Raw genomic sequence first — 26,998 nt, forward strand, 5'->3', positions numbered from 1 at the left:
TAAGTATCTGCTCTTGTATGTAGTGTGAGAAGGGACCGGAGGAAACAAGTGTTCCTGTGAATTAATAGATCAATGGATGGATGGATGAGCCACAAGGTTCTCATTCCATTGCTCTTAAGGCACTATTTATAGCTGTTTAAATTGCATTTGTGCCTGCTTTTTGCCTACAGTACATCTCATTTGCCTTCAGTATAACTACTGAAGCATGTTCTGGTACATATTCATTCTATCGTAACAATTTATTTGAAATACAAATGTTACATTTTGGGGATTGTGATTGAGTCATTAGTCCATTAGTCCATATAGTGACCTTCTGTCACGAGTCCGACCGAGGGTGTTTCCCCTTCCCGGGCGGGTGGCCCTCGGCGGTCGTCGTCACCGGCCTATTAGCTGCCACTGATTGTTTTTCCTCCCCCTCCTTGTATGTTTAGTGGTAGCACCTGTTCATGTTTAATTAGTTTGTCTTTATTAGACAGCCGGCACGCCTGGTTGTTGTGCGGGATTATTTCTATGTAACCTTCGGCTCTGTTGTAGAGGTACGTGTTAGTGCCTGGTCGTGATTTTTTCCATTGTACATTTTTGATTCCCTGTGGTTGGGAACGTAACTTTTGTGAGCACCCTGTGGTGCGTTGGTGCTATTATAAGACGCACAGCATTGAACTCTGTCTCCTGCATTTGACTCCACACCCACGACACCCGGAGCATTACACCTTCAAATGTAATATTTTACACTTGTTCTGTGTAACAATGTTTTAATTCGACCCAAATGTAGACCATTATTGTATGGCAAAACAGCATGTGTGTGCTGTCACCTAAGATAGTCGAAGTGTGTCAGTGAATGTGAATATCTACTGATTTACCTCTGCCTTAAGTGGTATTTTATTTTTATTTGTTTACCTTTATTTTACTAGGCAAGTCAGATAAGAACAAATTCTTATTTTCAATGACGGCCTAGGAACAGTGGGTTAACTGCCTGTTCAGGGGCAGAACGACAGATTTGTACCTTGTCAGCTCTGGGATTTGAACTTGTAACCGTCCAATGCTCTAACCACTAGGCTACCCTGCCGCCCCCCACAGATCTGTGTTAATACCACTTAAGACAGACAGTGTCACATGCATGCATGCTTAGTTTTTTCTCCAATTCCAAGTGTGCACATCAATTTCAACTGAGGCTTTAGTCTGATGTTTGGAATGTTTGGTTCATGAAATAATATAAGTACATTCTAATAATCAATCCTATTTTATGAAATCTTATCTTGTGAAATAATACACACAGTATTTAGACAATAGGGCTTTGTTTCAATGTGCTATTTAAAAATATATATATTCTTGTACATTCTCTGACGTGATGTATGTTCTGAAATACAGTTAATAGAAGAAAAAAAATAGAAATTCAACATTGTATCTTGATTGTGTGTGTGTCGGAAAGGGAAGGGATGGGATGCAAAAATATGCAAGCAAAATTGAAATTAGGATGACACTGAAAACATCCCAAGGATAACATAAATTACCCAGCTGCTGGGTCAATCCCCCAACCCAACACACTGTTTTTTTTAAACCCAGCAATATAGTCTAATTTACCTAGCAGTTGGGTCAAGCGCTCAACCCAAGACACTGGATTAGAAGCACAACCCAAACCTGCTGGGTTGAATTACGGCAATCTGTGTTTGGCCAGTATTGACCCAGTGCTGGGTTGTCAAAATGACCTAAATTGGGTTATCTTTAAAACCTCACCAGGGTACGTGGGACGCTAGCGGTCCATCTGGCCAACATCCAGTGAAATTGCAGAGCACCAAATTCAAAAACAAATACTCCTAATAAAAATTCATAAAACATACAAGTGTTATACATCGGTTTAAAGATTAACTTCTTGTTAATCCAACCACGGTGTCAAATTTCATAAAGGCTTTACGACGAAAGCATACCATGCGATTATCTGAGAACAGCGCCCAGCAGACAAGTCATTGCAAACAGTTACCAGCCAAGTAGAGGAGTTACACAAGTCAGAAACAGAGATAAAATTAATCACTTACCTTTGATGATCTTCATATGGTTGCACTCACAAGACAACCATTTACTCAATAAATGTTTGTTTTGTACGATAAAGTCCCTGTTTATATCCAAAAACCTCCATTTTGTTCACACATTTTGTTCAGTAATCCACAGGCTCAAACGCAGTCACAACAGGCAGACAAAAAAATCCAAATAGTATCTGTAAAGTTCGTAGAAACATTTCAAACGATGTTTATAATCAATCCTCAGGTTGTTTTTAGCCTAAATAATCGATAATATTTCAACCAGACAATAACGTTGTCAACATAAAAGGTAAACAAGAAAGAGGCTCTTGGTCGCGCGCATGAAAAATCTCTGTGACACTGTAGGGTCCACTCATTCAGAGTGGTCTGACTCTCTCATTTTTCAGAATACAAGCCTGAAACTATTTCTAAAGACTGTTGACATCTAGGAAGTGTCATTTGAGTCCTAAGTCAATGGATACTGTAATGGCATTCAATAGAAAACTACAAACATAAAAAAAACATTAAAAATGTTCTCCGGTTTTCGTCTGCCAAATCAGTTCTGTTATACTCACAGACATTATTTTAACAGTTTTGGAATCTTTAGAGTGTTTTATATCCAACCAATTATATGCATATCCTGGCTTCTGCGCCTGAGTAGCAGACAGTTTACTTTGGGCACACTTTTCACCCGGAAGTGAAAATAGTGCCCCCTACCCTAGTGATGTTTTAACCTAGCATTTTCAAATTTTAATTTAATGGTGGATCAGCTTAATATTGCTGATTTGTTGCTTCCATCAATGTAATTGTCTGCATCATTTCCAATCCCCCATATATACAGTTGAAGTCGGAAGTTTACATACACCTTAGCCAAATACATTTATCTCAGTTTTTCACAATTCCTGACATTTAATCCTAGTAAAAATCCTAGTAAAAATTCACAGTTAGGATCACCATTTTATTTTAGGAATGTGAAATGTCTGAGTAATAGTAGAGAGGATGACTTATTTCAGCTTTTATTTCTTTCATCACATTCTCAGTGGGTCAGAAGTTTACATACACTCAATTAGTATTTGGTAGCATTGCATTTAAATTGTTTAACTTGGGTCAAACGTTTTGGGTGGACTTCCACAAGCTTCCCACAATAAGTTGGGTGAATTTTGGCCCATTCCTCCTGACAGAGTTGGTGTAACTGAGTCAGGTTTGTAGGCCTCCTTGCTCGCACACACTTTTTCAGTTCTGTCCACACATTTCCTATGGGATTGAGGTCAGGGTTTTGAGATGGCCACTCCAATACCTTGACTTTGTTGTCCTTAAGCCATTTTGCCAGAACTTTGGAAGTATGCTTGAGGTTGTTGTCCATTTGGAAGACCCATTTGCAATTAAGCTTTAACTTCCTGACACGTTGTGTTAGCTAATCCAAGTTTATCATTTTAAAAGGCTAATTGATCATTAGAAAACCCTTTTGCAATTATGTTAGCACAGCTGAAATCTGTTGTGCTGATTAAAGAACCAATTAAACTGTCCTTCTTTAGACTAGTTGAGTATCTGGAGCATCATCATTTGTGGGTTCGATTACAGGCTCAAAATGGCTCAAAATGAATCAAAGAACTTTCTTCTGAAACTTGTCAGTCTATTCTTGTTCTGATAAATGAAGGCTATTTCATGTGAGAAATTGCCAAGAAACTGAAGATCTCGTACAACGCTCTGTACAACTCTCTTCACAGAACAGAGCAAACTGGCTCTAACCAGAATAGAAAGAGGAGTGGGAGGCCCCGGAGCACAACTGAGCAAGAGGACAAGTACATTAGAGTGTCTAGCTTGAGAAACAGACCCCTCAAAAGTCTCAACTGGCAGCTTCATTAAATAGTACCTGCAAATCACCAGTCTCAATGTCAACATTGAATAGGCGACTGGCCTTCTAGGCTGAGTTCCTCTGTCCAGTGTCTGTGTTCTTTTGCCCATCTTAATCTTTTATTTTTATTGGCCAGTCTGAGATATGGCTTTTTCTTTCCAACTCTGCCTAGAAGGCTAGCATCCCGGAGTTGCCTCTTCACTATTGATGTTGAGGTTGGTGTTTTGCGGCTACTGAGGTGCAGTTAACTCTACTGAACTTATCCTCTGCAGCAGACGTAACTCTGCATCTTCCTTTCCTGTGGTGGTCCTCATGAGAGCCAGTTTCATCATAGGGCATGATGGTTTTTGGGACTGCACTTGAAGAAACTTTGAAAGTTCTTGAGATTTTCCATATTGACTGACCTTTATGTCTTAAAATAATGATGGACTGTCATTTCTCTTTGCTTATTTGAGCTGTTCTTGCCATAATATGGACTTGGTCTTTTACCAAATAGGACTATCTTCTGTATTCTAGCCCAACACCACTGAATGGCTGAAATGCATTAAGAAGGAAATAAATTCCACAAATTAACTTTTAACAAGGCGCACCTGTTAATTGAAATGTAATTCCACGTGACTACCTCTTGAAGCTGGTTGAGAGAATGCCAAGAGAAAAGCGGTCATCAAGGCAAAGGGTGGCTACTTTGAAGAATCTAATTTAAAATCTATTTTGATTTATTTAACACTTTTTTAGTTACTACATGATTCCATATGTGTTATTTCATAGTTTTGATGTCTTCACTATTATTCTACAATGTAGAAAAGTGTGTATATATGAGATTGAGATTCTACTTTGTCTCTATACTGACGCTTAGCTTGTTTGATTGCCTTGCGGAAGGAGTAGTTACACTGTTTGTATTCGGTCATGTTTCCGGTCACCTTGCCCTCATTAAAAGCAGTGGTTCGGGCTTTCAGTTTCACGCGAATGCTGCCATCAATCCACGGTTTCTGGTTTGGGAATGTTTTAATCGTTGCTATGGGAACGACATATTCAACGCACGTTCTTATGAACTCACTCACCAAATCAGCGTATTTGTCAATGTTGTTGTCTGACGCAATACGAAACATATCCCAGTCCACGTGATGGAAGCAGTCTTGGAGTGTGGAATCAGATTGGTCGGACCAGCGTTGGACAGACCTCAGCGAGGGAGCTTCTTGTTTTAGTTTCTGTCTGTAGGCAGGGATCAACAAAATGGAGTCGTGGTCAGCTTTTCCGAAAGGAGGGCGGGGCAGGGCCTTATATGCGTCGCGGAAGTTAGAATAGCAGTGATCCAAGGTTTTTCCAGCCCTGGTTGCGCAATCGATATGCTGATAAAATTTAGGGAGTCTTGTTTTCAGATTAGCCTTGTTAAAATCCCCAGCTACAATGAATGCAGCCTCCGGAAAAATGGATTTGAAGGTGGAAGGAGCCACAGTTATACACCTGAGCCTGCTTACTGCACAACACAATCCATCAATCAGATTGACACATGAGTATGTAGGTTATAGGGTGTCTAATTGTTTAAAAAAAATCTATATGGGTGACTTAAAATAGCCTGTTTTGTTTTGTACAGACATCACACCCTTACCTAAACAGCACCCTCTCCTGAGAAGAGAAACTGGGAATTGAATAACTGCAGTTGACATAGCTTGAAGAATATTCTTATTGCAATGTGAATGGCTCTTACGAGGCTTTGGTTGTGCATAGTGTATGACAACAGTCAGTGAAAGTGCAGGGCGCCAAATTCAAAACAACAGAAATCCCATAATTAAAATTCCTCAAACATACAAGTACTGTATTTTACACCATTTTAAAGATATACTTCTTGTTAATCCTACCACAGTGTCCGATTTCAAAAAGGCTTTATGAAGAAAGCAAACCAAACGATTATGTTAGGTCAGAGCCAAGTCACAGAAAAACACAGCCATTTTTCCAACCAAAGAGAGGAGTCACAAAAAGCAGAAATTGAGATATAAATGAGTCACTAACCTTCGATGATCTTCATCAGGGGACACTCATAGGACTTCATGTTACACAATACATGTATGTTTTGTTCGATAAAGATCATATTTATATAAAAAAAATCTCAGTATACATTGGCGCGTTACGTTCAGTAGTTCTAAAACATCCGGGGATTTTGCAGAGAGCCACATCAATTTACAGAAATACTCGTAATAAACATTGATAAAAGACAACTATTATGCACGGAATTATAGATATACTTCTCCTTAATGCAACCGCTGTGTCAGATTTCAAAAAAGCTTTACCGAAAAAGCACACCATGCAATAATCTGAGTACGGCGCTCAGAGACCAAAACAACCCAAAACATCCACCATGTTGTGTAGTCAACAGAAGCCCAGTAAATTCAAATTCATGACGCAAATTCATGATCACTAGGAGCAGACGAAAAGACAAAAAGTTCCGTTACAGTCCATATAAACATGTCAAACGATGTATAGAATCAATCTTTAGGATGTTTTTAACATACATCTTCAATAATGTTCCAACCGGAGAATTCCTTTGTCTTCAGAAATGCAATGGAACTCAAGCTAACTCTCACGTGATTGCGCGTGGCCAGCTCATGGCTCTCTGCCAGACCTCTGACTCATTCCCCTCTCATTCCATTCCCCACCTCACAGTAGAAGCATCAAACAAGGTTCTAAAGACTGTTGACATCTAGTGGAAGCCATAGGAAGTGCAATTTGACCCCATATACACTGTGCATTCGATAGGGAATGAGTTGAAAAACTACAAACCTCAGATTTCCCACTTCCTGGTTGGATTTTTTCTCAGGTTTTTGCCTGCCATATGAGTTCTGTTATACTCACAGACATCATTCAAACAGTTTTAGAAACTTCAGTGTTTTCTATCCAAATCTACTAAAAATATGCATATATTAGGAACTGGGCCTGAGTAGCAGACAGTTTACTCTGGGCACCTTATTCATCCAAGCTACTCAATACTGCCCCCAGCCATAACAAGTTAAAAGAGTCTTTGGTTATGCATAGTGTAGTCTATGGTGTCGCCAATGAACAGCACCTTCTTTGAAGAAGTAGGAGGTGAAGATCTCCCACACGGATTGCCTTTCTTGCTGCGTTGTTGGACCCCATCCTTGAAACATCCTGCAGTGTAGCAGACTTCTCCTCTGGCACACACGGCGGCAAGCTGCAGATCCCCTCCTGATCCTCGTGTCCATCCTCATGAAGTTTTTCAGGAAACAGGTAGCCTTCATATGCCTGAATTCCTCCAGGCGGCAGTCCCAGGTTGGTAACCCAACCTTGCAGTGCCCTAAATGGTAACTGTAGACAATTGTTTTGAAGGAAATCTCCAGTGACAAGGTATCTGTAGGAATATGGAAGATAAATGTCATTATTAGACTTTTACATCACCAGGTCATTGTGGATTACTAAAGTATAATATCCCGTATAACAAATCATGAATACATCAGAATGATAGATACACGTGCATGTGCAGCATGTGACAACAGCAGGATCATATCAAGGATAGCATCACAAATGAATACATAAATACCACTTGAAGCTTGATGATGAGTTGATCATTTGAATCAACTGTGCAGGTCTAAGGTAAAAACAAAAATGTGCCCCTCTGAGTCTCCAGGACCAGGACTGGGGATTCAAACCACTGCTCTTTTTTTGGACCTCTTCTGCAGACAGGCTTTCACAGCTCTCTGTATCTGAGGACAGAACATCTCACAAGAAACCGACTTCATTATACTCAAATTAGACCACATAATACCTGCTGCCTCGCGTCACATTAACTGACGTCACGAAGCTGTCCTCGCGAGAGCAGTGGAGGAGCGCAATGAGGAGAGCGCGAGAGATGCGGCTTAGTGAGGGGAGCACTTCAACAGCAAGACAAATAGCTATATCACTGAAAAACGGACGGGTTCATTGTAATATGTCCTCGAAACGTTTTTGTATCTACTACTTGGATATTTAGCCTATGTTTTGATGCAGTCTACCTATGTAGCCTACACCGGGGAGGTAACTGTAGCCAAGCGAAACAGTGAAGAACAGGCGGCCGGTTGAGGACAGCCGGGGACTCTCACAGCTACTTTCAGAGATGTCCCTTCTCTGTGTCAGAGGTAAGAAGACATGCACACTATGTTTATACCATTAATGTTACATTTCATATTTATTTTATGTGGTTGTTATATATTGTAGGCTACCTGCAAGGAGCTATAGCCGATTCGGTACGCCAATACGCAATTACCATGGTAGCCTTTAATGTTATTTTAAGAACGCGGTCCTTTTTTCTCAGGTGAAATACGTTTTTCTGATGACAGAGGTCCGTGTTTTTTTTAAGGGTGTCTGGCAGCTTTCTATGGAAAGATGATTTGGCTATGTATGCTTGAGGTGCAATAAAATTATGCCAAGAGTCACAGCTCAGATTGAAGAAGCCGAATAGTATCCGGAAAGCTTAGGCTATATTGTATTAAGTTATAAGTAGGCTATCAATGATTGTTTTATTCACAACGGACTGAGGAGCTGCTGTGCCTGTGTGTAACCTTTATCTTGGACATTTAAACATGTAACGATCAAAATGTGGACATTATTTACTTTTTGCCATCCTTAGCACCGTTTTAGCTGCATGTGTGTTGCGTGCCATGCCAGTTCATTTGTGGGCAGCGGGCGTAGCAAGGAAAGGATAGCCCCTGCCGCTCCGCTGCTGCGTGGAAGCGAGCCTCCCGCGGTCGTGAGGAAATCCTATGGGGGGTGTTCGCGCCAGGTCGTGCCACCTGTGGGCTGAAATGTAACGACATTTTCATGTCGAACCGTGTGACCTCAGATCATCTCATCTAGCGTTGCATGATATGGTGCACAGCATTCATATGTGCAGAGGTGGGAAAAGTACTCAAATGTCGTACTTGAGTAAAAGGAAAGATGGCTTAATACAACATCACTTAAGTTAATGTCTCTCAGTAAAATTAGACTTGAGTAAAAGTCTAAAAGTATTTGGTTTAAATATACTTAAGTATCAAAAGTAAATGTAATTGCTCAAATCTACTTAAGTATCAAAACTAAAAGTATAAATCATATCAAATTCCTTATATTAAGCAAACCAGACACCATTTTCTTTAAAAACATTTTACATATTGCCAGGGGCACACTCATTCAGACATCATTCAATAAACGAAGCATATGTGCTTAGTGAATCCACCAGATCAGAGGCAGTAGTGATGACCAGAGTTGTTTTGTTGATAAGTGCATGAATTGGACTATTGTCCAAGGAAAATGTATGGAGTAAAACGTACAATATTTTCTTAAAGGAATGTAGTAAAAATAAGTTGTCAAAAATATAAATAGTAAAGTACACATACCCACAAAAACTACTGCAGTAATACTTTAAAGTATGTTTTACTTAAGTACTTTACACCACTGGATACCTTAATATAAAATTACTGAAGTGAAAGTAACCCAGTGAAATACTACTTGAGTAAAAGTCTAAAAGTATCAGATTTTAAATGTACTTAAGTACAGTGTTGAAAAAAGTACTCAATTGTCATACTAAAAGTGCAAAGTAAAAGTAAATGCTATACATAATCATTCCTTATAATTAGCATATCAGACTGCACCATTTCCTTTTTTTATTCATTTTTTTGACAGCCAGGGCACACTCCAGCAACACATTTACAAAGGAAGCATTTATGTTTAGTGAGTCCACCAGAGCAGGCAGTAGGAATGACCCGGGACGTTCTGTTGATAAGTGTGTGAATTTGTCCTTTTTCCTGTACTGCTAAGCATTCAAATTGTAACTCAGGAAAAAAGGTATGGAGTAAAAAGTACATCATTTTCTCAAGGAATATAGTGAAGTAAAAGTAGGCAAAAATATAAATAGTAAAGGACACATACCACAAAAACGACATAAGTAGGACTTTAAAGTATTTTTCCGAAAGTACTTTACACCACTGCATATGTGTATCTTAGGTCTGCAGCACTGCTGGTTTTCATCATTCCCCTCTACTCAGGGATGATTCAAACCTGGCACACTACCTGTTGACTGTTGACTCAATTAACCTGTTACTCCTACCCCCTACCTTTTCGAACATTCTGTTAAAAATCGCGCAACATTTCAGCGCCCTGCTACTCATGCCAGGAATATAGTATATGCATATGATTAGTATGTGTGGATAGAAAAGACTCAGACGTTTATAAAACTGGTTAAAATACGGCTGTAACTATAACAGAACGTGCGTTTCATCGAAAAGTGCAGGAAAATCTGATCACTGAAAATGGGAAAATATATCCATGCGCCACTTCAACCCATTGTTAAACGTGAACCACATTAAATGGGGCCGAGGTTGCAATACATACAGCTTCCACACGATGTCAACAGTCTTGTCATTTGCCTACGATTTGTTACTTGGTCAAACAGACACAAGGCAGCGCAGTTCTTCCCGTCTCCGACCGGATATTTTGGTTGAGATTTACCTGGACATTATTTCCAGACGTACAGCTATAGAATATACATCGCCTCGTGATCAATTTGATCGCTTATTAACGTTTACTAATACCTAAAGTTGCATTACAAAAGTATTTCGAAGTGTTTTGTGAAAGTTTATCGTCGACTTTTCTTTTATTTTAAAAAATGACGTTACGTTATAAAACGCTATTTTTTTCCTTGATCACAGTCTTCATAGATCGATATCTAGGCTATATATGGACCGATTTAATCGAAAAAAAGACCCAATAGTGATGTTTATGGGACATCTAGGAGTGCCAACAAAGAAGATGGTCAAAGGTAAAGAATGTTTTATATTTTATTTGTGCGTTTTGTGTAGCGCCGACTATGCTAATTATTTTGTTTACGTCCCCTGCGGGTCTTTTGGGGTGTTACATGCTATCAGATAATAGCTTCTCATGCTTTCGCCGAAAAGCATTTTAAAAATCTGACTTGTTGCCTGGATTCACAACGAGTGTAGCTTTAATTCAGTACCCTGCATGTGTATTTTAATGAACGTTTGAGTTTTAACGAGTGCTATTAGCATTTAGCATAGCGCATTTGCATTTCCAGATGTCTAGATGGGACGCCTGCGTGTCGGGTAGGAGCAAGAGGTTAACAACCAGGAAGAAAAAAATAAACCAGCAGTGCTCCTTCAGACCCTGAAGAAGTGAATTCCCGAAATCCCTGATGTACATCACTGGCCAGTACAAAGAATTAAGTAAAACCACAAGTCCAAATCCCTATCTCCATCCATGGATAATTTAGGAAACAGCCCATTTTAACTAGCTAGCTAGCCACCAAACATTGGCAGTAGAATGGCCCGTGCCGAGGAGCTCAGTGGCTTTCAACACTTTCAGCATCATAGGATGCCACCTTCCCAACAAGTCAGTGTGTCAAATTTCTGCCCTGCTAGAGCTGCCCCAGTCAACTGTAAGTGCTGTTATTATGAAATGGAAACATCTAGGAGCAACAGCCGCGAAGTTGTAGGCCACACAAGCACATAGAACGGGACCGCCAAGTGCTGAAGCATGTACCACGTAAAAAATAGTCTGTTCTCGATTGCAACACTCACTACAGAGTTCCAAACTGCCTCTGGAAGCAACTTCAGCACAAGAACTCATGAAATGGGTTTCCATGGCCGAGCAGATGCACACAAGCTTAAGATCACTATGTGCAATGCTAAGCGTCGGCTGGAGTGGTGTAAAGCTCGCTGCCATTGGACTCTGTGGCAGTGGAAACGTGTTCTCTGGAGTGATGAATCACGCTTCACCATCTGGCAGTCTTGGCATCAGTCATGGCATTTCTTAATGAGCAATCTTCAAAACAAGGCCAAATCAGGAAGTGCAGTCACCCTTTACTTCGTCATTGGGGTCTGGTGGTGGCTGGGCGGCGTATTTCACATCTGACAGTTCAAGTGGTTTATGGTTTATCCCACTGGGATCCTCTCTAAAGTCCTCTGGCAATCCTTTTAACTCCCCAATAAATCAAAGACAGTTATCAAACATAGGCCTGTTCAGATGAGATTGCTGTTGAATCTCTCTGACTTGAATCTTCCCCACTCAATGTCCGAGTTAATGCGGGAAAAAGTGTTGTTGCACTAAGAGAGTGGCAAACGGCCAGGTTTTGAACCTGTCTCTTCAGATATTTTAATTTGTATTTTTTTACCTTTATTTAACTGAGCAAGTCAGTTAAGAACAAATTCTTATTTTCAATGACGGCCTAGTTGGACAGTGGGTTAATTGCCTTGTTCAGGGACAGAACGACAGATTTGTACCGTGTCAGCTCGGGGATTTGAACTTGCAACCCTCTGGTAACTAGTCCAACACTCTAAACACTAGGCTACCCTGCCGCCAAAGATCCACCAGACTCCAAGACTGTGGTAACCTAATGAGCTAATGGCAATTATAGTAAGGGTTCTTAAGCCTAAAGCAACATTACTCATCACACAAGCGTAGTTCACTGGACCATCACGGTTACAAGAGCAATATGTAGAATGTCAAGCGTATGTGGTGCATATGAAGTTGAGTTCTAAGTAATGTTTTTTATGGGATTCAACCAAATCAATCTGTGTAGCCTTTTCAGTCGTTCTGTTTTTACAGTCAATACATTTTTATCCTGCCATAAGAATACCATGAATACTGATTATGTTTTGGACACATGATGCAGATAGATACTGGCATAGGAGAAATAGTAGGTTACATGAATAATTGCATGAAAGCAAGCAGTATTTCAAGATTTACTTTATGTGTATGCATAAAAAACTAGTTAACTAGGGTCATTTCCATGTAAAAATCCCCATGAGCACCAACATGGGAAGTTCATAGGAGCATATCAAAATGGGTGTTAAAACAAAAGCTAAGACTCTATATTTTGGGGAAATGAAGGCAGGCACATTTTTCAACCATTTTCCATCTTAAAAAATGGACTTAAGTAATGGCTTTGATTTCTGCTTCAATAGATGGAAAAAGAGTCTTAAGAAAACGTCAACTAGAAAAAGTCTCAAAAGTTATTAGAAATACTACATTTAAACACAGTTGTAACGAGTTTCCTCCTCTTCTTCCGAAGAGGAGAGGCGAAACGGATCAGAGGACCAATACGCGGCGTGGTAATTTTCCATGGTACTTTTTAATGATATAAGGTACACATGAACAAAACTAACAAAACAAAAAATGTGAAACTCAAAACAGTCCTATCTGGTGCACACACTGAGACAGGAAACAATCACCCACAAACACACAGTGAAACCCAGGCCACCTAAGTATGATTCTCAATCAGAGACAACCAATGACACCTGCCTCTGATTGAGAACCATACTAGGCCGAAACATAGAATTTCCCAAAACCTAGACAAACAAACATAGACTGCCCACCCAACTCACGCCCTGACCATACTAACTAAACACAAAACACCGAAAATAAAGGTCAGAACGTGACAGTACCCCCCCCCAAAGGTGCGGACTCCCGGCCGCAAAACCTTGACCTATAGGGGAGGGTCTGGGTGGGCATCTGTCCGCGGTGGCGGTTCTGGCGCGGGACGCGGACCCCACTTCACCATTGTCTTTGTCCGCCTCCGTGGCTTTCTCACCATGGCAACCCTCTCAATGACCCCACTGGACAGAGGGGCAGCTCGGGACAGAGGGGCAGAAGCTCTGGACAGAGGGACAGGGGCTCTGGACAGAGGGACAGGGGCTCTGGCGCTTCTGGGCTGAGGGGCTCTGGCGCCTCTGGGCTGAGGGGCTCTGGCGCCTCTGGGCTGAGGGGCTCTGGCGCCTCTGAGCTGAGGGGCTCTGGCGCCTCTGGGCTGAGGGGCTCTGGCGCCTCTGGGCTGAGGGGCTAGCGGCGCCGGACAGGCGGGACGCTCTGGCAGCGGCGCCGGACAGGCGGGAGGCTCCGGCAGCGGCGCCGGACAGGAGGGGACGCTCCCGGCAGCGGCGCCGGACAGGAGGGACGCTCCGGCAGCGGCGCCAGACAGGCGGGACGCTCCGGCAGCGGCGCCAGACAGGCGGGACGCTCCGGCAGCGGCGCCGGACAGGCGGGACGCTCCGGCAGCAGCGCCGGACAGGCGGGAGGCTCCGGCAGCAGCGCCGGACAGGCGGGAGGCTCCGGCAGCGGCGCCGGACAGGCGAGAGGCTCCGGCAGCGGCGCCGGACAGGCGGGAGGCTCCGGACAGGCGGGAGGCTCCGGCAGCGGCGCCGGACAGGCGGGAGGCTCCGGCAGCGGCGCCGGACAGGCGGGAGCACCTGCAGAGAGGAGACAGAGAGACAGCCTGGTGCGTGGAGCTGCTACAGGAGGCAGCGGCGCCGGACAGGCGGGACGCTCCAGCAGCGGCGCCGGACAGGCGGGAGGCTCCGGCAGCGGCGCCGGACAGGCGGGAGGCTCCGGCAGTGGCGCCGGACAGGCGGGAGGCTCCGGCAGCGGCGCCGGACAGGCGGGAGGCTCCGGACAGGCGGGAGGCTCCGGCAGCGGCGCCGGACAGGCGGGAGGCTCCGGCAGCGGCGCCGGACAGGCGGGAGGCTCCGGCAGCGGCGCCGGACAGGCGGAACGCTCCGGCAGCGGCGCCGGACAGGCGGGAGCACCTGCAGGGAGGAGACTGAGAGACAGCCTGGTGCGTGGGGCTGCCACAGGAACTACCAGGCTGGGGAGACTTTCAGGAGGCTTGGTGTTAGGAGGAGCCTGAAAGACCGGGCTGTGGGGAGCACTGGAGCTCTGTGCGCAACCTTGGCACCACTTCCCCAGGCTGGACAACTACTCGAGCCCGGACCCTCAAAAGTGCAGGCACAGGTTGAACCGGGCTGTGGGTAAGCACGGGAGATCTAGTGCTTACTACACGCACCTCTCCCCTAGGCTCCACTCCCACAGTTGCCCGGTACGAGCGGAGCGCAGGCAGAGGACGCACTGCACCCTCCCAGCGCCCCGGAGACACAGCACGCAGAGCCGGCGCAGGATAACCTGGACCAAGACTGCGTACCGGCGACCAGACCCGCTGAGCAGGCACCATACGCCCTGGCTCAATGCCCACACTCGCATGGCACTCTCGGGGCTGCCCTATAGCGCACCGGGCTATGGACACGCACTGGCGACACCGTGCGCTCAACCGCATAACACGGTGCCTGACCAGTAATGCGCTGCTCATAATAAGCACGAGGAGTGAGCTCAGGTCTGCTACCTGGCTTAGTACCACCCCTCGTGTGCCCCCAAAAAAAAAGCAAGCTGCCTCTCGACCTGTCGCACTGCCGTGCTGGCTCCTCATATTGCCGCCGATCAGCTTTCGCTGCCTCCAGCTCTGCTTTGGGGCTGCGATTTTCCCCAGCCCGTGCCCAGGGTCCCTCTCCGTTCAGTATCTGCTCCCATGTCCAGGAGTCCTGTGATGGTGGCCTCTGTTGTTGATGCTGCTGCTGCTGTCGTCGCTGTCCTTTACCACGCCGCTTGGTCCGATTGTGGTGGGTGATTCTGTAACGAGTTTCCTCCTCTTCTTCCGAAGAGGAGAGGCGAAACGGATCAGAGGACCAATACGCAGCGTGGTAATTTTCCATGGTACTTTTTAATGATATAAGGTACACATGAACAAAACTAACAAAACAAAAAATGTGAAACTCAAAACAGTCCTATCTGGTGCACACACTGAGACAGGAAACAATCACCCACAAACACACAGTGAAACCCAGGCCACCTAAGATGATTCTCAATCAGAGACAACTAATGACACCTGCCTCTGATTGAGAACCATACTAGGCCGAAACATAGAAATTCCCAAAACCTAGACAAACAAACATAGACTGCCCACCCAACTCACGCCCTGACCATACTAACTAAACACAAAACACAGAAAATAAAGGTCAGAACGTGACAACAGTGTTAAAGTTAAGACCCCTGCCAACTAATATCACCAGTAACACTTATTTAGTTTGAGAAATTATTTGCCTTCTCTAAGTTTATGAAACATTGTCTTGTGCCTTGTAATTCCGTTATCAAAAACCCACATATCTTTAAGATATTTTCTCATTTCTCTCCCTCATGAGGAGGATAATGAAAGTTCACACAAGTAAAAGGTAGACCTTCCAATTAGTCTGGTGGTCAAAGCGAGAGTGTGAAAACAGTCTAGACAACCCCTCCCTCCTTCTCTCATCTCGCTCCAGCTAATCTTAACTCTCCCTTACTGACACCTAGCCATGAGCCCTCTCTATTTCCATTAACTGTAATCAGCACGGACTGACACCGGACATCCATGAACATTGAAAAGTAGTTGACATTTGGTCAGTGCACCCTTGCCTTGATTTCAACAACCACAGACATAGTTTTTTGGTCCAGACTGGCCTTGATTTCAACGTCTACAGACATCTATTTTTTGTTGTTGTTGTCCGGACTGGCCTTGATTTGGCCCAAACATAAACGTCCATGATTGGTGAACGGTGCAAATCTGGACCAATCGTAGACGTCTATGTTTCACAAGTTTGGACAGCACAGTACAGTAAAGAAAAGAAAAATAGAGTAGAGTTCAGTCCAAATACAGTAGAGCACAGTATAATGTACTGTACTCAAGTGATAGTACCCGAAAAGCTGGTGTTTGGAGTATATACAGTACTGGCGCGGGCATTGTTAGGCCCAAGACAAAGTCGAGGTTACTAACATATTCAACTACAGCTCACTTACAGTCATGTCAAAAAGTGCAGCCAGAATAACAGCAAAGTAGCTGCATTTGTGTTTTTTTAAGTCTCAGAGCGAGTGAAGTTTGAAACGCTATACGCGGCACCCCGCTAACTAGCTAGCCATTTCACATAGGTTACACCAGCCTAATCTCGGGAGTTGATAGGCTTGAAGTCATAAACAGAGCTGTGCTTGCGAAGAGCTGCTGGCAAATGCACGAAAGTGCTGTTTGAATGAATGCTTACGAGCATGCTGCTGCCTACCATCGCTCAGACTGCTCTATCAAATATCAAATCATAGACTTAATTATAACATAATAACACACAGAAATACGAGCCTTTGGTCATTAATATGGTTGAATCCGAAAACTATCATTTCGAAAACAAAATGTTTAGTATTTCAGTGAAATATGGAACCGTTCCATATTTTATCTAACGGGTGGCATATCTAAGTCTAAATATTCTTGTTACATTGTACAACCTTCAATGTTATGTCATAATGTAAAATACTGCAGCCAGGCTGCCCAAACTGTTGCATATACCCTGAAGTGACAATTTCACCTGGTTAATATTGCCTGCTAACCTGGATTTCTTTTAGCTAAATATGCAGGTTAAAAAATATAAACTTCTGTGTATTGATTTTAAGAAAGGCATTGGTGTTTATGGTTAGGTACAGTCAGGCAACGCTTGTGATTTTTTCGCAAATACGCTTTTGTTAAATCATCCCCCTGCATTGTATCGATTATATGCAAAGCAGGACACGCTAGATATCATCAACCATGTGTAGTTAACAGGTGATTATGATTGATTGTTTTTATAAGATAAGTTTAATGCTAGCTAGCAACTTACCTTGGCTTCTACTGCATTTGCGTAACAGGCAGGCTCCTCGTGGAGTGCAATGAGAGGCAGGTGGTTAGAGCGTTGGACTAGTTAACCGTAAGGTTGCAAGATTGAATCCCAGAGCTGACAAGGTAAAAATCTGTCATTCTACCCCTGAACAAGGCAGTTAACCCACCATTTTTTATAAATGTGCAAACATTTATAAAAACCTGTTTTCGCTCTGTCATTATGGGGTGTGTAGATTGATGAGGAACATTTTTTTTTATTTAATCCATTTTAGAATAAGGCTGTGAGGTAACAAAATGTGGAATAAGTGGAGGGGTCTGAATACTTTCCGAATGCACCGTATACATTTTTCAACATAAAATGTAAGCAAAGGCTTTGATTTCTGATCAAACAGATGGCAAAGGTGTTTCCAAAAACATCTAGCAGAAAAAGTCTTAAGTATTAAAAATACATCAAAACACAATCATGTTGAAGTAAACACCCCTGCCATCTAATATCAACACTTATATATACTTTACCAGAAATGTGCCTTCTGTTAGTTTAAGAAATATTGCATGGTGTCTTGTCATTCTGTTACCAAAAATGTATTTTCAAATTTCTCTCCCTCGTGAGGAGGGAGGATAATGGAAGTTCACAGAATTAACAAGTTAAGGTAGACATACCAATTATTTAGGGTTTTTACTGATAACAATTTGGTTTATGATTTATTAAGTGATTTTACCAAGTTGGTAACAGAATGACCCAAAAAATCTGTAACAGAATGACAATTGTCTACAATGGGGATTCATAGTAGGACACTTGCTACTTTCCTCCCTTCCACTGGCATACTGTTATATTCAGCTAATAATTGTTTTCTTTCCCTTTCTGTCACGTGGTGGTCGAAGCAAGACCGTGAAAACAGTCTGGACAAGCCCTCCCCCAGACAGCACAGTACAGTAAATAAAAGTAGAGAATAGGTCAGTACTGTGCTGAACAGTGGAGGCTGCTGAGGGGAAGACGGCTCATAATAATGGCTGGAATGGAGCAAATGGAATAGTATCAAACAGATGGAAACCATGTGTTTGGTGTATTTGATACCATTCCACTTATTTCACTCAAAACCATTACCACAACCTAATTAGGGTGCCACCAACCTCCTGTGGTACTGTGGTATACTCTACGGTACAGAACTCCACTGCACTAATCTCTGTACAGTAGAGTTGGGTGTAATGCTGCCAGAACACGGGGGAGCAGAACTCCCTCACTTTTTTGATTTTGAGAATACACAGAGCTGGTAAAACTATATCTGTCAATTACATTTAATTACCACAAGTTCTATGTAAAACGATACAATGACTAACTAAATAAATATGTATAGCAGCCTAGAGGTAGGTTTATTGTGGTTTCTTCCCTGTCTTCTCTCTGGCAGTGGCGGGAATGATGAACTGTAGGCTACGTGTGTGCGCGAAGGCCCATTGGAGGCTTGACCACTTTGGAGGCTTGACAAACTCATTCGCTCTTTAGAGGGACTAAGAGAAAGGGCAGGTACAAGAACCCTGGAAGGTGCAGTGGCTGGAAGAGGGGTAAAACTCCCTCATTGAAAATAAAACAATTGTCACACTCAATCACCAGCAGTTCCTATCCAGCCTTATAAAAAGGCACGCCTGGAACGGATCAGGCTGCAGCACAGTCCCGAGTACACACACCTGGTAGTTCAGGCAAACATCTTGGAGCGCGAGAGTTGGCCAGAGCCTTTCCCTCTGGGATTTGGGGAAGAAGGCATTCACAACCCGTGCCAATGCTTCTCACTCCCGTGCTCCTCCACCATCAATGGCTTTAGGGACTTTGTTGACAGTAGGGGAGAACAGGTTCCACGTGAGCTGAGACCATTGCTTAACTGTACTTAACTGAGTGGGGGTTTAGCCACATGAACCTTATCACACCAACAAGATATAGGATACAAATTCCCCATGTGTCTGCCTTGATATTCATAAAACGGACTGGTCTCGTGGTAATTGACCGTTCATTAAAATAAACACTCTTAGCATCTTCTGTCTTCCACACAGTATACAAGCCACTGATGAAGACCTTTTGGAACATCTACCGCTTAAAAAGTGTAATAAATCCCTGTAATATAGCCTACACCATCACAATAAATCAATTTTTTATTTTATTTTAGACAGGTCTAAAGAAACATGATATGAAGAAACTAGTCTAATTCAGAAGAACAGAATAGCATACTGTGAGTTGTCCTTGTTAGGCCCTGATATATCTATGCCATATGGCTGTGGGCTACACTAGTTAATTTTATAATTCTGTGGAATTATTTTATATTATGAAGAATACAATTGAAAATAGCTGAATTAAATAAAGGATATTTTCTCCAAACGATTTCCAAGGAAGTGCGCACATGCGGCTATTCTGTGAGCGGTTAACAAAGAAATATAAACTCCTATATGCTTAATTTAGAGTTATTTATGCACCTTTAGTAGTTCTACAAACGTTGGGCTATACGTTTTATTTTTGAATACATTCTAAGGCTGCATGTTACGACCAATGATGATTTGAAAAAAGTTGCATGAAAGGCATGAGCTCTGGTTTGTGCAGGCTGCGTGCCCTTAATCAGTCTGTCATTTACAAATTGAAAAGAAGTTGATGATATTCTCATCAGGTCTCCAATTTCCCGGCGGCATGCTCCTTGTGTGGCCATAATGCCCCCTCAAAAATCCATGCCAAAGTGACCATTGTGTCACTGAATATAATAATAATTCCCTTATACCGGCTGCCGTGCTCCGAAGCACCTCTCACTCACATGGCTCTCTCAGATATTTCAATTCTTATTAGCCCAATGCATGTCACGTTATCGGCTCCTTCTCACAGACATCTCAGCTAAGAAGTAGGCTCGAAGTGAAGACTGATATCGGGGACGCAACTGCGCGAGTCCCTCTTATAAAATTCTGAGGCGTCTTGAAGTTAGAAGAGTTGTCCACATTTAGCCTACTTTTTATCAGCCAACTAGATAAGTAGGCCTAACGAACAACAAAAGCCATTCTACTATCATCCCTAGTACAAAAGTTGACCTATTGTATTGGTCAACATGTCCTTCTGTGCAAGAAATAAATATTCCAAACCTAGCCTAGGACAGTTGTGGGATTTTTTATTTTACCTTTATTTAACTAGGCAAGTCAGTTAAGAACACATTCTTATTTTCAATGACAGCCTAGGAACAGTGGGTTAACTGCCTGTTCAGGGTGCAGAACGACAGATTTGTACCTTGTCAGCTCGGGGATTCGAACTAGAAACCTTTAGGTACTGGCCATACGCTAACCATTAGGCTATTAACAGCCTCCACTCTTCTGGGAAGGCTTTCCACTAGATGTTGGAACATTGCTGCGGGGACTTGCTGTCTTCCCCAAATCTTCCCCAAACTTGAAACTCACGCACCGCCTATGTCTACCAGTTAGGCTCTACACCGGTTGTAAAGTGGATTAATGTGCTTCATTTTAAGAAGTTATTTGGCCACTTCAGTTGTGATACAAACCGTATCAAAACATATAGGCCTATGAGTTAGGCTACATGAGGTGTGTGACTATGATTTCACTACTTGGTCAATCGATTTGATAGCATGTTTAATCTATGCAAATAAATTAAATGAATTGATAGTTCCTCTGTTTTCTTTTATTCTGTAATAAGGTATATTGTAACCATGTATTCAAGCTAATCAAATCAACGTTTATTTATGAAACTAAAGCTCTCCTTGCAAACAGTGCAATGATATTAAGCTATATGTATTTGTATTTACATTAGGCTATAGCCTACAAATAGCTGTACCACGTAGTCATAGGCCTATTGGGCAATCTTTCAAATGATTGTTGTTTGTTCCGGAACTGGCTGAATGACAGGTATCCTTCAGCACAAGTTGGTTCAAGTAAAAATAGATAAGTAAAAAATTGAAGTGAACAGTAATTAAAGAGCAGCAGTAAAATAACAATAGCGAGCCTATATACTGCCGTGCAGTAGCAAAGAGAACAGTCTATGACTAGTGTGGCTGGAGACATTGATCTTTATGCCTTCCTCTGACACTGCCTGGTAAAGAGGTTCTGGATGGCAGGAAGCTTGGCCCCAGTGATGTACTAGGCTGTACGAACTACCCTCTGTAGTGCCTTGCGGTCGGAGGCCGAGCAGCTGTCAAACGTTTTGAGGATCTGAGGACCTATGTCAAATCTTTTTAGTTTCCTAAGGGAGAATAGGCTTTGTCGTGCCCTCTTCACAACTGTCTTGGTGTGTTTGGACCATGATAGTTTGTTGGTGATGTGGACACCGAGGAACTTGAAGCTCTCAACCTGCTCCACTACAGCCCCGTCGATGAGAATGGGGGCGTGCTCGGCCTCCTTTTCCTGTAGTCCAAAATCATCTCCTTTGTCTTGATCATGTTGAGGGAGAGGTTGTTGTCCTGGCACTGCACGGCCAGGTCTTCCTATAGGCTGTCTCATTGTTGTCAGTGATCAGGCCTACCACTGTTGTGTTATCTGCAAACTTAATGATGGTGTTGGAGTCGTGCCTGGCCATGCAGTCATGAGTGAACAGGGAGTACAGGAGGGGACTGAGCACGCACCCCTGAGGGGCTCCAGTGTTGAGGATCAGTGTGGCGGATGTGTTGTTACCTACCCTTACCACCTGGGGGCGGCCCATCAGGAAGTCCAGGATCCAGTTGCAGAGGGAGGTGTTTAGTCCCAGGGTCCTTAGCTTAGTGATTAGCTTTAAGGACACTATGGTGTTGAACTCTGAGCTGTAGTCAATGAATAGCATTCTCACATAGGTGTTCCTTTTGTCCAGGTGGGAAAGGGTAGTGTTGAGTGCAATAGAGATTACATCATCTGTGGATCTGTTGGGGCGGTATGCAAATTGGGGTGGGTCTAGGGTTTCTGGGATAATGGTGTTGATGTGAGCCATTACCATTCTTTCAAAGCACTTCATGGCTATAGACGTGAGTGCTACTGGTCAGTAGTCATTTAGTGTTCTTGGGCACAGATACTATGGTGGTCTGCTTGAAACATGTTGGTATTACAGACTCAGTCAGAGTGAGGTTGAAAATGCCAGTGAAGACACTTGCCATTTGGTCAGGGCATGCTCTGAGTACACGTTCTGGTAATCCGTCTGGCCCTGCGGCCTTGTGAATGTTGACCTGTTAAAAGGTCTTACTCACATCAGCTATGGAGAGCGTGATCACACAGTCGTCTAGAACTGCTGATGCTCTCATGCATGCCTTAGTGTTGCTTGCCTCGAAGCGAGCATAGAAGTGATTTAGCTTGTCTGGTAGGCTTGTGTCACTGGGCAGCTCGCGGCTGTGCTTCTCTTTGTAGTCTGTAATAGTTTGCTAGCCCTGCCACATCCGACGAGCATCGAAGCCGGTGTAGTGCGACTCAATCTTAGTCCTGTATTGACGCTTTGCCTGTTTGATGGTTTGTCGGAGGGCATAGCAGGATTTCTTATAAGCTTCCAGGTTAGAGTCCCGCTCCTTGAAAGCGGCAACTCTACCCTTTAGCTCAGTGAGGATTTTGCCTGTAATCCATGGCTTCTGGTATGTACGTACTGTCACTGTGGGGACGACGTCATCGACACACTTATTGATGAAGCCAGTGACTGATGTGATGTACTCAATGCCATCGGAAGAATCCCAGAACACATTCCAGTCTGTGTAGCAAAACAGTCCTGTAGTTTAGCATCTGCTTCATTTTCCTTTTTTTTAATTGACCGAGTCACTGGTGCTTCCCTGTTTCTTTATTACAAAAACAACACATTTGGCATTATAGCTTTCATCTAAACAACCCTGGGACCTCATTTATCAAAAGGTACTAAAACATACTCTAAACCTTGCATGTGCCAGTTTTGCTCAAAGGTTGGTATTTATACATTTTGAACTTGACAGGAAAGTGTGCATGTCTCCACGCAAATCTCAGACCATGCATACGCACAACCTGTAGTGGAAACTGTTTCGAAACTACATTTTTGGGGGAGAAATCAAGGTGTTTGATGCACAGGAATTATAATAGTGGTAGGCTAATAAAAACATTAAAACGTAGGCCTAATGACAAAAAGCTGCATTTGCCGTTGATAAGGTCGCATAATATATTTATTTATTATTTATATTTATTTTACTTTCATTATATAGACCTAAATCATAATCATATTGCGTGGATTTGTCTCCTTTTCTGACATGACTGGTTTATCCCAACTCCACAACAAATATTAGGCTACCATTTATTCATCGCTCATTCAATAGCCAACCATGCTCAACTAAATAGACCGGCATAGCCTATGACAGTTGCGCAATATTTGTTAAATAGACAATCAATCTTGCAGAATGAGTCCAGTATTTGGCACTCGCTATAGGCAACATGAATTTTTTTTAAGTCACTGCAAAAGATAAACATTCTGCCCACACTCTTTTCTGCTTTCTTATAGAAATGGCTATGGTCCAGTTGCAACATTTCCAAATCATACAGCAAATGGGGGTATTTTTGTTACCATAAAAGGTTAATGGAAGGGGTTTTCCAGGCAGGGTTGTAGCGCTAGTTCACGAGCACACAAATATGATATGGCTGTGATTTATCAATGAAAACATGCATATATGTTGTGTGTGACATTTTGATAAATCCTAGTAATGTGGCCCAGGCACGCCAGTTTATATTATGAAACGTAGGCACTGTTGATAAATGAGGTCCATGGAGATTGATGTCGAATATATTTTTGTTGAAAACTTTATTGAAAGTTAGGATTAAATCTGTTTTGCACAGTGTACGCCAAACAGTGTACGCTTGCATTGACTGCAAGGTAACAAGACAAGTAAAGCCTATGCATTCAAAAAAATCAGCATCACCACCGTCTTCTGTATCTACTGCAACACCACACTGATAAAACACAACAGGCCAGTCATACTAGTGTAAGCTCCTATGGCGGAGTCCCAAATGTCTCCCTATTCGCTATATAGTGCAGTACTTTTTACCAAGGCCCAAAGGGCTTTGGTCAAAAGTAGTTCCCTTTTGAAGTGAAATTAGGGTGCTATTTAGGACAAAGTTAAATTAGGTGTCATTTAGAATGCAGTCTGTGGGTGCGCTAAAGCCTCTGCCAGGAGTTGTCACTGGGGTAGTGCAGTTGTCCTATAACCACAGGGTTGCTGGCTCATTTTGTCCCACAACAATGTGTACTGTGTGTAAAATCACCCCAAATGTCAAGCAGTGACACATATGAAAGCCTTCATCTGTGTTTGTTTTCAGCAGAGCTTCTAAGTCAAAGGCAAACGTATTCCTCCAAGTCGGTATATAAGGTGTGTCTTGCTGTATATATTATTGTTTCTGTCGATGCGTATGATTGTTGAGTTGTCAAGATATGGTGTTGCCCTTTGTGACTCTGTGACTCTGTTCCTCTGTTTTCACAGTGAAGAAAGCCAAGCTGGATGGACCCAAAGGTACGTGTAGCTTTTCAAAATATTGCCTAGTCAGACCATTACTCTGTTCCAGCTGGCTGATAGGTATTATTAGATAGGTACTGTTTGGCGTAGGACAGAGAATCTTCGACCAACCTTAACGTTTTCGATACTTCCTCAATTCCTGACGTGGAAGATAATCATCGTTTTCTAAACGTTCATGTCTAGTTGCCGGGGGTTTGTTGGAGTTAAGAACATGCTCCATTATTAAATAAAATAAATGTTTTGCTCCTTGAAGTAATCCAACAATGTGTACATTGCCATCTTGTCTATTTCAAATCTCCTCTCATTGTTTGAGACAGGTGGGTGTCCACCCCAAAGTGCTGCACGTCATGATGACCCACCTGCGGACGAATAACAAGTGATGATGGCGGAAGCACTGTTTGAATCGGATATCGCGTTGAGTAAAGTTAATGGACATGAGTGGAAAACTATAACATTGAAGAATGGTGCAACACGGGCTAAAGTTGTTAATGAAGATAGGCCTCGGTCTAATAATGCTTCATTCCTTGTTGGAATACATTTCATGTGTAAGGATGTGTTTTTGGGAGATCCTTTTGCAGTCAAGGAGATGGTGGAGGATGCACTGCAAAAGGTGGAGTCAATCAAAGTGACCAGGAGTGATAGGGTGTTGATGTATTGTATGTCCAGAAGAACAAAAGGAAAGTGCATTGTCTCTTGGAATTATTGGTGTGAAGTAGAACGCTTTGACCTTCAGAACCGGCCACCAGTAAAAGGTGTCATCTCTGGTGTCGCGGTGGAAATGGAGGCTGAAAATCTAAAGTACCAGGAATAGTGGAGGCGCATTGATTGAACCGTATGGTGATTGGAAGGAAAGAGGAAAGCCTACCGGTGCTAATTGCTATTTGATGAAGAATATCCTCTGACACATGAAAAGCTGGTGTATATGAGATGCGCAGTGAGAGCTTATGTGAACAGACCTTTGCAGTGTCTTAAATGTAAAACGTTTGTCCAGACGGAATAAATATGTTGTGGAAGAGTCAGTAAATCACTGTGCCGCAATTGTGGGAACCCCGTTCCCGAGTTCCAGGAGTGCCCTTTAAGGGTGAAGGAGATCAAAGTAGCAAGAATCTGGGTTATCCACCAGGTCTCCTATGCAGAAACAGTGCAAATTGCGGAACCAGCAAGTTCAAATTAGGAAGAAATGGCAATGGATACACCGCAGCCTGCAGAAAGTATTGTTCATCAGTTGAGGGATCCTGAAGTACTGAATGTGAAGAAGCTGAATTTTGTTGCATTTATTGCGCAGGTGATAAATTGTAAAAATAAAAATAAATTGAAGAAACTTGACATTATTGTGAATGCAGCAAAAATGTTTCTGGATCTCCAAGACTTTACTGCCGAAACATTGTGGGGAATATTGTCTGTACTTCCCTCAAGCCCCAAAGCCTGTAGGGATTGGAGCAGACACTTGAATCTGACTAAAGGGGTATGTTTCCCCATTACCCTGTGTTTTTCTGGATTAAAATTCCCCAGTTTTCACCTCAAACAGTAGGTGGTAGCATGCACCTCTAACAAATGTTTTTTCGGACCACCATAATGCCATAGAAGACACTCGCCTGTCTTGATCAATGAGAGAAGAGTTGAAATAGACAAGATGACGGTGTATACATTTTTTGATTATTTCATGGAGCATTTTTATTTAATAACAGCATTTTCTAAATGCAAACAAACCCCTTGAAACTAGACATGGACGTTTAGAATTGTCGGGAATTGAAGAAGTATCGTTAAAGTTGGTTGAAAAATTTCTCTGCTATACCAAACCGTACCTAACCTGTAACGTCTAATGGTAAGTGCTGCTGAGAACCTAGAAATAGAATGGACAAAACATACACAACTGGATTCGATCAAACTTGCTTACTATGTCTTATAGGTACAGGAGTTTACCTGACCGTGTGAGGCTGTAACCCAAATTTAGACACATTTTATGAATGATTTAATTTATTAATAAAAAAGGGTCTAAGGGTCCATTGTGAAAGCTTACGAGGAGTCATGGTCAATGACTGCATTGATTTTGATTTTATTTGGATCTCTTTTAGTCCCCATTTGGACTAATCTTCCAAGAGTCCTTAAACATTAAAATACAATTTATATAATACAATCACATTTGCACATATTTCACACTATTACAAACATGCATAATGACCCAATAAATACTCAAACTAAA

The 26,998-nt window shown here is 42.7% G+C and overlaps 1 protein-coding gene across 1 annotated transcript in view; it reads left to right on the forward strand.

Moving 5' to 3' along the window:
- The first annotated feature begins 7,685 nt into the window (after positions 1-7,685).
- LOC118395053 (protein unc-13 homolog A-like) overlaps positions 7,686-26,998 on the forward strand; it is a 90,294-nt gene continuing 70,981 nt past the window's right edge. The window contains exons 1-2 of the mRNA XM_052464278.1: positions 7,686-7,997; positions 24,763-24,792. Of these exons, the coding sequence (XP_052320238.1) occupies positions 7,976-7,997; positions 24,763-24,792 (52 nt within the window). The 5' untranslated portion in view covers positions 7,686-7,975. The remainder of the gene's footprint in view (positions 7,998-24,762; positions 24,793-26,998) is intronic.

The sequence above is a fragment of the Oncorhynchus keta genome, chromosome 15 (assembly GCF_023373465.1).
Source record: "Oncorhynchus keta strain PuntledgeMale-10-30-2019 chromosome 15, Oket_V2, whole genome shotgun sequence".
Lineage (NCBI taxonomy): Eukaryota > Metazoa > Chordata > Actinopteri > Salmoniformes > Salmonidae > Oncorhynchus > Oncorhynchus keta.